The 11,743-nt window shown below is 46.1% G+C and overlaps 2 protein-coding genes across 2 annotated transcripts in view; both read right to left on the bottom strand.

Annotated features, from left to right (window-relative positions):
* Window positions 1–344: 344 nt before the first annotated feature.
* On the bottom strand, window positions 345–3,728 carry LOC108571228. Its single transcript, XM_017933228.1, is given in 10 exon segments — window positions 345–649; window positions 707–780; window positions 860–1,208; window positions 1,298–1,553; window positions 1,621–1,859; window positions 1,862–2,048; window positions 2,120–2,236; window positions 2,298–2,438; window positions 2,539–3,477; window positions 3,627–3,728. Coding segments are annotated over 10 exon segments (2,709 nt in total).
* Window positions 3,729–3,939: 211 nt separating this feature from the next.
* LOC108571227 overlaps window positions 3,940–11,743 on the bottom strand; it is a 29,524-nt gene continuing 21,720 nt past the window's right edge. Inside the window, exons 2-10 of the mRNA XM_017933227.1 lie at window positions 7,768–7,928; window positions 7,570–7,707; window positions 7,344–7,498; window positions 6,974–7,264; window positions 5,270–6,898; window positions 4,891–5,198; window positions 4,549–4,784; window positions 4,224–4,382; window positions 3,940–4,162 (exon numbers count right to left, since the gene is read on the bottom strand). Of these exons, the coding sequence (XP_017788716.1) occupies window positions 3,940–4,162; window positions 4,224–4,382; window positions 4,549–4,784; window positions 4,891–5,198; window positions 5,270–6,898; window positions 6,974–7,264; window positions 7,344–7,498; window positions 7,570–7,707; window positions 7,768–7,928 (3,300 nt within the window). The remainder of the gene's footprint in view (window positions 4,163–4,223; window positions 4,383–4,548; window positions 4,785–4,890; window positions 5,199–5,269; window positions 6,899–6,973; window positions 7,265–7,343; window positions 7,499–7,569; window positions 7,708–7,767; window positions 7,929–11,743) is intronic.

The following is an 11,743-nucleotide window of genomic DNA, read 5'->3' as shown; positions in this document are numbered from 1 at the left end:
AATATTGCAAAATTAGACGGTATGTTTGGACGTTATCGTGATAATTGACACGCCTTCCCCTCACATTTCCACCCGAAATTAAAGCCGGGCGCTTTGAACGAAAGGGGAACTTTCTCGTGAAACTTTGGTTGCTGTATCGCGAGGAGTATGATCAATTTTCCGTGTAATTGCATAATCTCTCGCGGTACGTCTTTCTTTACCGTCGCCTCTTTAACATTTCACTTTATCTTGCAATTTATCGCGAGCAGTTCATCCACACCGAACCTGTCAACTTGCTCACCCCTCCTCTCAAACTTTCTCTACCCTGATCACTTTTCCGTTTCATTCGTTATCCGCGTAAACATTTATCTTCGCCCCGAGCATTCTCTTGATAAATTATCACTTTGGTTTGGGCCGTTCGTAGAGGAATCTTTGACACGACGATTTTCCCTGTGTTTCTCCTTTAAATCGTTCTTCTTCTTGTCGATTTCGGTCAGTTTCTCGAACAATTTCTTCTCGTTCGTCGCTTTCCTCATGTCTTCACCGAAAGCTACTTCCTCTAATTGCTGCTCGTTCTCCATTTTCCATGCTTGACGTTTGTTCAGCAGTATTACTTCGTCCTCCACCATGTTTTTTCCTGTTACAGCTTCTTCCTCTACCGACGAATCCTCTGTAAAAGAGAAATGCACCGACACAATAAAATACGATGAAAAATAAGAATACTCACTTTTGGAATCTTCGTTAAGATTGCTTCCAATCTGCGACTGGATGTTACCTTGTTTCTCTTTCAAGGAATGACCACTGTACTTAGGAAAAAAATACACCCACGATAAGGTTCGTTGTTTAGTAATTATTTTTACCTGGTCAATTTGACACACACTTTTCTGCACCTTTATTTTCCACGTTATCCCTTTTCTCCAGAGTACCGACGCCGTCTCCTTTCGACTTCACGTTTCTCATATCCATAGAAGTATAAATTAACGGTTCCTCGTAGCCTGAATCGTCATAGTCCCGAAAGGCTTTGTCCAAGTATTCGCGTTTTTGTCGGAGCGCTGGAGCTTTGTGCACAGTGTCCTTATCTCGTGACTGATCAATAGCACTTGCACCTTTGTCACGCTTACCGTGTTTCCTTTTGCGCTTTTTATGCTTTCTCTGCTTCTTATTACGCTTTGCACGCTTGTCCAGGCTCCGGATTATTCTCTGCCCTCTATGAGAAACATCAATACCGTCTAAAAATGTACAGGGTATCTTTATGAGACGCGGAGGAGTCGACGTTGAATCACGAGATTGTCGCGAACGTTGAAGTTACCGGGTTTACTCTCCCGTAAAAGTACTCGATCCGTGAGGAAGTTTACGTTGCTCAGTTTCAAGGGGTTCGGGGCATTCATTAAAGGCGAAAAAGTAGCTGGCCTCGTCGAATAACTTCCGTTACTCGCGTTACTCATTCCTACTTGATACTGAATAATGCTCCCGTCTTTACCTCTGCTCCCTCCAATTGGAGACGACCATTTCCCTTTCTTTTCGGACTCCTCTTTCGCTTCAATGTACTCCAGCAACAAATCTAGCTGCCTCGCCTGACGAACAAACGTGGAAAACAGGAAAATCTTCGGGAAGAGAGGGCAAGAAAAATTCGCGACTAACCAGATAATCTTGGATCGACTGAATCTTCGCCTTGTCTTTGTCTCCCAGAGTATTGTACTCCTTTATCAGACTTTTGATCAGTCGAATCTTCGTATACAACTCGTTGATTTCTGCCTGCATTTCTTGGTTCGGAAAGCTCTGGAAGAGGAACTTGTCTCGTGGAAAATGATCTTCGGGTTTTCCTTCGTTTATCAGTGGCAACGATGGTTGCTGAAAGACAGTTGAATCGTGGAATATTTGATCGAAAGTTTTCATCGAGATTTAATTACTTGTATTAAAGTTTCTTGCGGATTAATCTCCAACATCCAGTCTAAGAATTCTATCAAATCCGGCGGCAGAGAGATGCAAGTCTTTCTCTGTACTTCGTCAAAAATCAGGCGATTCAGGAGGAGCATAATTTTGTTCAACAATTCTTCCGTGTGTTTGATCTGTCGAGTAGATGTTTAGTGAATGAAATAGCGAACGACTGGTTTGTTAGGAAAAGAATTTATGGACAAACTTCGTCGTCGTTAATAGCCTGACGATACGATTTCTCAGCAGCCACAGTGTCTCTAGTTTTGTGTTTCTGATAAAGTCCTGGACCCAAGGACATTTTCAAATCTTCGTTCTTTTGTACCTGATCATGTCGTGGAAATGTAGGTAATGTTATTTTCCCCAAAAAACGACGGGAAAGCTACCTGATTGAATATTTGCTCCACGATCTTGCCAGCAAGTTCGCCTTGAAGAGCTGAATCCATCTGTGATTCATCTTCCATATTGTCAGCTGTTAAAAGCGAAGAAATCCTTCTCGTTTGGACATCGTTGTCTGCATTCGTTACCTGAAAGTTTGTCGTCGTTCCTTTTTTTTTTTAATTAAATTACACACTACCCATTGTCGTATGTTTTACGAATTAGAATAATCATTACTTGACGACTTACATCTTCTTTTTCGTCTTTATTACGACCTCCCTTTCTTTCGTTCGCAGATTCATTTTGAGTGACTTTACTCTTTTTAACGTTAGTATGATGACTGGTGCTTTTAGACGCGTGTTTCTTATGTTTCTTATGCTCGTGATTCTTCGATTTCGAATTTTTCGCGTGTTTCTTGTGATGCCTTCGTTTTCTACTCTTCGCTTTCTTCTGCCTCTTTGGACTCCCGTGTTTCTTCTTCTTCTTCTTTGCGTTTGCGCTTCTGGCAACTTTGTTGTAATCATCCTCGTCCTCCAAGTAGTCGTAATTTTCCACGTACTCGTCCAAGTCGGAAAATTTCTGACGAGCATTATTCGCGTCGTCGTAAGAATTCAAACGCCGAGGATCGCTGTTCTCTTCCTCTTTCTCAGAATCATCGCGATGCTCCTGATCGATATCGTCGTAAAACGCGTCGTAAGGAAACATAATTTCCCTCTTAACTCTGGCGTTATCACCATTCTCAGAGTGTTCAGATTTGAAGGTTGTGCCGCGCCAAATTCGATCACTTTCGCTGGAACCGTGAACCGAATTCCCCTCGTCGATCGTCGTCGACGATCTTTTCATCCGATCTTCGCGTTCACTCGTGTTAGAACGAGCATACGTGATCGTACGTGGTTCGACGGTCTTTAAACTTCTACCCAGTCTCACTCTTACGTCTTTGTCGAAGTCATCGATCCATTCGAGAGGTTCTACGAAAGATTCGTGGAGGTCCCCCGAGCTAATAACCATCTGTTTCTCGCGATCTATATTTTGGACGTGTTCCCGTCCGCGTGGCAGCCGCGATTCCTGATATTTACGGTTCTCGTAAGGGGAACGCGAATCTGTGTCAATATATTGCCCCTTGTTCGTTAATGACCAGCTCGCGGCATCTTTTTCTGGGAGCGCGCCGCCGTTTCTCACTCCGTTCACCTGCGATTCAAGGTTTATAGAGCGAAAGAAAGTAAGCCGTGGCAATAATTTATCGGAAATGCTTAGGTGTGTGCTTGCTCTGTTCTTTTTTTTCTCTCTCTCTCTCTCTCTCTTTCTCCTACTACCTTTCTTTTTTCTTTTTTCTCTACCTTTTGTGCTCGCTGCCATTCAGCAGCACCGCCACCGATAGTACTCGGTCCTCGTAATTTTTCCTCGGTGCTGTTACTCTGCTCCGAGCCGCCTTTAAACATATCGTCCGTTCTTTTAAGGGCGATATAATTACTTTGGGAAACGTTCCTCGCTGCCGGGTTTTTCAACTGGCCAGATGATACGGTTTCGAAGGTTCCCGCGGCGATCTCTGATTTCCCTGATCCATTGTAAACGAGCAAAAGAGGCAATAAGTTGGGGCTAGAAGCTGAAAAGTTGATCGTGCGCTCGAAGTCGATTCGAGGAGGAATTGATTCAGTAACGTTTACCGGGTGTTCCATCTGGACCCGCGATTTCTGGTTGTTCCACCTGATCTTTAAACGATTCGGCTATTCCGTCTAATTTATCGTTCGATCCGTAGAACATCCTCTGGTCGCCTTTGATTCGTGGCTTGCTCTTCGTCTCGTCCTCCTTCCAGTCGTAGATCTTCTTCAGCTCTTCGTACAATGGCTCCACGTTCTTGGATACCTTTCGATTTCTGTCGAACCAAATATTTCAACAATATTCTCAACGTTAAATATCATACGTGGAAAACATACGTTTCGTCCACCGGTTGGATCTCCTCGAAAAGATCGTCGATACCACTGGATTCCGAACTTTTGTCCACGTTCAGAACACACTTTCGAGGATCGTGTACAGTTTGCTTAGTATCCCTATCCAAGAGCTTGCCTTCGTTTCCCTCAGCTGGACGATTTATCCTGCAGATAGATCTTTGTTCAGGTGAAAATGTCCAATATTCACACGTGAATATACACCAACATCACGATCACGTAGGTCAGTGTCATCGTTTAGATTTGACCATCATTCGACCATCTCAATTTACCGCTGACCTCTCGCGACTAATGCTGTTCACGTTGTCTTCACCTTGATCCCGGTTGCTGGTTCGAGGATCCCTCTGCCTCCGCGAATTTCACCTTCGTCGATAACGTTGACAAACCATTCGTATTCGCGGTTCTCTCGGTCAGGTTCTTTCCTCGCGATCGATCGATGCCGATGAATTCCTGCTTCGGTTCTTTGTTCTTCAGCTTCGACCTACGTTCTTCCTCCCTCTGTATCGCCTCTTCGTGCTTGTTCTTCTTCTCAGGCGGCGGACATACTAGCTCCTCATCTCCAGCTGCGATTAAGAAAGTGTCTAAATTTTCGTGCGATTCGAAAATTTGACGAAACTTTACTACGAGAGTGATCTAACACGTTTTCGTGTTAGACTTTCGAAGATGGGCAAGTGCACACATGATTACCAAGTCCCCCGTCGGATTCGATCATGTTCTTCTCTTGGTAATTATTTTTACTACGTTGTCGCTCGCTCGTCGGTGACGATTCTTCGCGATCTTGTTGCTCCGCGTCGCTGTCGTAATCGTAATACTCGATCACGTTTGGAGCACGCCTGTTTCTTTGCGACAACTTTTGCTTTTTCTTATTCAGCTTCTCCTTGATCAGCAGATTCACCTTAGCTTTCTTCTTCTTGTCGCTGTACCCCGATCTCTCTTTTCTTCGCGTTGGGGCATCGCTCTTTTCTGAAATAGATTCATTTCTCGTACCTTTTTCCTTACCGTTATACACGTGTTATACAATCGATTTGATTTACCTGCGCTAACTTGTCGCTGACTCTCCTCCTCCTCTTTGTCGTTGTAATTCGTATCAACATCTTGGAGATCGTCGTTGGAGTATTCCATGTATTGTAGTATCCTTCTGCGACCGTATCTATCGTCTCCAGTCTTGACTATAAATACTTGGTGGTATTTCTTTTTATTCTTTCCTTCGTTATTCCTCTCGTTTAAACTCTCTTTATCGTCGAAATCTTTCACCGATTCCCTCTCCTCCTTGTTATCACTTAATTGTCTCCCCTCATTGTTCAATTTGTTCTTCTCACCTAACTCATTACACTTCTCCGCGGCAGCCTGATCGACGTTCGTGTTCATTTGATTTCTAGCTGCTCCCTCGAACCAGTTTTGAGCTCCTTCGATGACACCCCTTTGTCTCGGTTCTTTGTCGAACTTTACGGAGTTCGCGAGTCGTTTTTCATCCACGTTCCTTTGTTTCATGTTGTCCGTAGACCCGGGCGTGTCTTCGTGCCTCTCTTCCTTAACTTTGTTCTTCCCAAAATGAACCAGCACACCGGCAAATGGATCTTCGCCAGCCATATTTCGTACTTCTTTATCGTTCGTTTTAATAGGTGTATCAACCTCGGCCTTCTCGATTTTCACGTTGAAAATCGTGGAAACAGATTTCCCAGGTTTGTCTTCGTTCCCCACGATCGTCTTCTTCTTCACGTCGAACATGTTCAACGTGAACGGTGGCTTTTCACCTTTCGCTGAACTTTCACCGGCACCGGTGTTGCTGAGCTCGATCAGATTTTTATTTTCCGATTTTAGAAGAATATTGATATCCCCCGATTCTTCCGCGGACCTCTTCTCCTGCTCTGCTCGCAGAGACAATTTTCCACGCTCCTCGTCTGCCTCTCGGACCTCCTTTGTGCGTTCGCCGTTTTGATACAGATGCCCTTGAGGTTCAAAGACTTTGATCACCTGTTCTCCCTCTCCCGTTTTCTGCATTCTGGCTTCTCCGTTACTCTCCTCTCGACCGTCTACGCTTAGGCTCGAGATTTCGCCGGAAGAAACAGGCTGGTGCAATTCATTCGTCGTGGATTCGAAGGTTCGCAAAGAATTTCCCCCGGGACTTTCGCTCTTTTCTTCCTTCCTCATCAACCTGTTTTCCATCGCGTTCACATTTTCACGCGATAGATCCGATTGTTCGTAATTTCTGCTTTCGTCCCTGTTTCTGCCCGCTTCTTTCGTCAGTTTCGAATTGACAGCGTCTGGAAGATTGTTCGTTAGGTTGCTGGTTTGTTGCAGATCTGTGTCTGCGTCGCTACAACCAGGAGTAGCTTTTGATATCTCCATCGAGTTTTTCTCTTCGTCTTCTGGGTTGTTTTTAGACCGAGCTTCGTTTAAATGACGTTTCTCATCCGACGGCGTGCCTTTGCTGCGCCTTTTACGGTCATGAGACTCTTTTAAGGTGTCCTCTTCAAGGTACGGCTCCCCAAACCCCGCTCTATGAAAGAGTTTCGGGTTACCATCGTCGTTATTAACTTCAGTCCTCTTCGTTCTCCACACTTTCAGATGAGCATTCTTCTCGTCAACATCCTCATCGTCCTGTTCACGCTTTTTTAAGTCCAGCTTTTCTGCTTCTGCGTTATCCCACCAGCCGGAGTTCGCTGAAAAGACACGCGACGCAAAAGTGACATTTCTACGACGTTCAAGTGTGAGTTGTATGAAATTAAAAGTCTCACTGGAAGTACCATCGTCGTCGTTCTCTTTCTCGTCTTTTCGTTGCTTATTTCTCGCGCGAGCTCTCCTTCGCTCCTCGTTTTCCTTTTCCTTCGTTTTCGTAGCGCCTGCATTTTTCGAATTCTGACGATGCTTCCTCGAGTCTCCGTTCAGACTTTTCTTCAATTCTAATATCGTTTCCTTGAGAGACTCCAGCGATGGCGCCTCATCTTTCCTCGTTTCATCTCGTTGATTTCTCACGTTTAGTCGAGCGTCCCTCTTTGCGTTCGCCTCTTTGCCGATGCCCGTGGAATCTGCTTACATTTGTTTTTCCAGCGTGAGTATTAAAATTCTCGCGTGACAATTGAAATCGACGCAGGTGTTAATTCATACCGCGGATCGATCGATCATCAGGACTCGCGTTCGAGTTCAACCAGTCGCTCAGAGAACAGAGATCTTTGGTCTTGGACCAGTCTTTTGGAATCTGATCGATGTCGGAAGGTGCTTTATCGTATGGAGGAGAAGGATGAACCTCTTTATTATTCATTCTACAACAAAAATGCATATTTAGCGTAAGATCAATTATTCGTAGGATTTCTTAACGATAGGAATTTGGTACCCATTTTGAGACGCATCCGTGTCGTCGAAATCGTTGCTTAAATAATTCCTCGAAGGAAATTCAGGAGCATTCGACAATGTTCCGTAGCTCCGACCGGAGCCTCTCTTCTCGCGCAATTTACTGCTACGGCGGTTGCTCCTTTACGAATATTTTATTTACGATAGGAAAATCGTCGATGCGATCATTATTCTCACTTACTTCTCCAAATTTTTCTCGTTAATATTATGCACAGTTTGGTCTATCCACTTGAAATCTCTCTGAGCCTTCAAGACGTTTTCGAGAAACTTGTTCAACGCCGAGCTATTCTCTCCGGTAGCTTTAGTCGATTGTCCGTTACGATTATCTTCCCTATTTTTCACCTGCAATAATTGATATCTACGTAGCAGCACCGAACGAGCCAAATTTTCAGCTGAAATTGCACGACAAAACGTGCCATTAACGCGCGCGGTAGTCGCGGCGAGATGTTACTCGGTTAAATTTCATTCAACATGGCGAAAAACACGAGAGCAGGAGGAAATCAAAAGACGGGGAATGTCCTGTCGTCGACAATTCTCCTTCTATAATAATACCAGCCGCGGTTCCGCTACGCATCGTGTCCGTGTTCCCGTCCTTTTTCCAACCGCGTACGAGACGCGGCCAAGACAATGGGATTCTCTACGTAGAGAAGGCGCGCGGGGCCGCGGATACGGGCACGGTGTTATTAAAAATTCACTCCTGCCAGCCAGCCATCAGGTGGCTGCCAGCACGCGGAAAAAGGGGTGGAAAGCTCGAGCGTGGAAACGCCAGGGCCGAGGGGCTTTGCCCTACCAGACACTACCAGAGTTGGCCCTTTTCGTGCCGCGACCACCTCGTCGCCTCCACGACCGAACAAAAAAAGTCTTACACCCAATTACACGCGGCATTTAACTAAATAAACACTCGCCATCTTCCTCCTTTTCCCACCCCCCTCGTCTTCTTCTATGGGTGTCTGCTCAGGCTTCTTCTCTCCACCTTCCTTCGCTTCCCCTCTCTCTGTTTTTCTGAATTTTTCCGTCTCTGTTTCGTGTCCTGTTTCTCTGGACCCTAATGAAGTCCCGCTTTAATGTACCTTACTTTACGCCTCTTTTTTTTTTTTTCCTCGGAACGATCGTCGGTGCAAGCGTTGCAGAGATTCCGAGGTTGCCCTCGTTCTTTAGCTCCGCTCGGTTATGGTAGTCGGAGAACCGAAATGGAACAGGATGTTCCCCTATGCGATCACTTGTTGAATGTTATGTAAATCCTTGGCGTTCATTTGCATCGCGGCAGGATTACGCGTTTCTCTGTTACCGGTGATAATAAAACGCGAGAAGTTAAAGAGTTGAGGTTCGGACCGCGCGAGCTAATCAGCAAGGGGGGAAAAAATACGTAAAAACGAGCATTGTAAAAATGAACATGGACGATCTTGGGCTTTTTCTCTATTGTTCCGTCGAATAATTAAAAAAGCTGGCCGGAATGTGTGCTAGACAGAGCATGAAATGCTATAGCTTCTAGCTTTGCCGTTGATGTTATTCCGTTATTATCGTTTTTTCCCCTCTTTCTTTTTTTTTTATTTCCGAATCTTTCTACTCTGACCTAGTCTGGGTGTGCCTTGCACGCTCCGATAAGCCTAAAAATATCCCGGCTGGATCGAGTTGGCCGCAGGAAGGTGCCGCGTTAACGGGATCTCGATCGCGGCGGGTTCCTTTCCTCTCCGTCAATCGCGTTCCCGCGGAGGGTGGTTGGCGCTCGCCAAAAGTACGGCGAGCATAATCAATCACGAGACGTTTTCGGTGTGGATACGCGGGCCGTGCCAGCCAGCCATCAGGTGGCTGCCAGCACGCGGAAAAAGGGGTGGAAAGCTCGAGCGTGGAAACGCCAGGGCCGAGGGGCTTTGCCCTACCAGACACTACCAGAGTTGGCCCTTTTCGTGCCGCGACCACCTCGTCGCCTCCACGACCGAACAAAAAAAGTCTTACACCCAATTACACGCGGCATTTAACTAAATAAACACTCGCCATCTTCCTCCTTTTCCCACCCCCCTCGTCTTCTTCTATGGGTGTCTGCTCAGGCTTCTTCTCTCCACCTTCCTTCGCTTCCCCTCTCTCTGTTTTTCTGAATTTTTCCGTCTCTGTTTCGTGTCCTGTTTCTCTGGACCCTAATGAAGTCCCGCTTTAATGTACCTTACTTTACGCCTCTTTTTTTTTTTTTCCTCGGAACGATCGTCGGTGCAAGCGTTGCAGAGATTCCGAGGTTGCCCTCGTTCTTTAGCTCCGCTCGGTTATGGTAGTCGGAGAACCGAAATGGAACAGGATGTTCCCCTATGCGATCACTTGTTGAATGTTATGTAAATCCTTGGCGTTCATTTGCATCGCGGCAGGATTACGCGTTTCTCTGTTACCGGTGATAATAAAACGCGAGAAGTTAAAGAGTTGAGGTTCGGACCGCGCGAGCTAATCAGCAAGGGGGGAAAAAATACGTAAAAACGAGCATTGTAAAAATGAACATCGACGATCTTGGGCTTTTTCTCTATTGTTCCGTCGAATAATTAAAAAAGCTGGCCGGAATGTGTGCTAGACAGAGCATGAAATGCTATAGCTTCTAGCTTTGCCGTTGATGTTATTCCGTTATTATCGTTTTTTCCCCTCTTTCTTTTTTTTTTATTTCCGAATCTTTCTACTCTGACCTAGTCTGGGTGTGCCTTGCACGCTCCGATAAGCCTAAAAATATCCCGGCTGGATCGAGTTGGCCGCAGGAAGGTGCCGCGTTAACGGGATCTCGATCGCGGCGGGTTCCTTTCCTCTCCGTCAATCGCGTTCCCGCGGAGGGTGGTTGGCGCTCGCCAAAAGTACGGCGAGCATAATCAATCACGAGACGTTTTCGGTGTGGATACGCGGGCCGGAGGGGCGTAGACAGTTCGCATAGTTCCGAAACGGAAACGGTAATATCGCTGGCCCGGGGCGACCACCCCTTTGTCATTTTGTCATCCGGCGTAAGGACGAATTCGCGCTCCCTTCATGGAGGGAGGGAGGGAAGGCAGCGAAGGCGCGCGGGAAAGACAAAGCGGGACGGACAGTATGTTTTCCACAAAAAGAAATTAATGCTTGAGATATTAAAACGCGTCCGAAAGGAAACGTCTGTCCGACAGAGTTTGCCACGTCGCGTCGCGTACACTTTCCACTTTTCCCTCTTTAAGTGTCCGTTCTCCGTTGTTTTCCCTACTCGTGCGAGGACAAGTTACGTTTATTGGATTTTACGAGAACCGATGCAGGTTAAAAAGAAGCGTTTCTTCCGTTCTTTGGTAGAATTTTCATTTCCACAGACTACTTCGCCTACCGTAGAATCGTCGTTGTTTTCGTCACCGGTCGAGGAAACCTTGGTATTCTCCTCGGATCTCCTCGTATACGTATGTTCGTCCTTTGGAGCGTTGGCCGCGGTTAGGATAGGAAGAAGGACGACGAAGACGACGTAGATCCAGAGTGACGTCCTGTGACGAGAATCCAGCGGATAAACCACCCACGCGACCATCCTCGTCGTTCTCACCTGTGACAAAAGCGAGGTGTTCGATTTTCATCGAGCGCGTGTGGAACGAAAGCCTCTCCTTCTCGGTCGCTTAATGAATTCGTTCACGCGTACGAGAGACTGAAAGTGCATAACGGCCTATTAAGTCCAGATCCTGGAAAGACATTAATTTCACGGTGCACATAACTTTCCTGTCACAATTTGCATTCTATCCACCTTTAACACCCTTTAACACGGGGGGAAATTAAAAACGTCCGATCGTAAAGCCTCGAAAAGAGGTAAAATATCACCAGGCCCGCAGTCTGAATCGTAATCAACCCTTTCTCCCCCTTACGGATAAACGTTTACCAGTCGCTATTCTTTCGAATCGTTTTAAAAAGCTCTCTAACGAAAGCTCTCGGCGTAGCGGAGACCTGGATAAGGAGTAGAGAGTGGTGGAAGTGTATCGGTGTATCAACAGAGAGAGAGAGAGTACGCTCGCTTCGAATCTTGGAATTAATATCCAACACGGTCGCAGTTAATTTTACAAGGGTAATTTCGGAGAGTCGGACGGAAAGTCGGTGCCATTCGAGTTGGGTGGTTACTAAATTAAGGCTCTATAGAGGCCTGCAGTGGAAGGGAGGCGGTGGGGGGGCTACGTGCGAGGCAAAACGGGCAA

Source organism: Habropoda laboriosa, unplaced genomic scaffold (assembly GCF_001263275.1).
Source record: "Habropoda laboriosa isolate 0110345459 unplaced genomic scaffold, ASM126327v1 scaffold57, whole genome shotgun sequence".
Classification (NCBI taxonomy): domain Eukaryota; kingdom Metazoa; phylum Arthropoda; class Insecta; order Hymenoptera; family Apidae; genus Habropoda; species Habropoda laboriosa.
The sequence above is the reverse complement of the archived record's forward strand: the minus strand, read 5'-3'. Positions and strand labels throughout refer to the sequence as shown.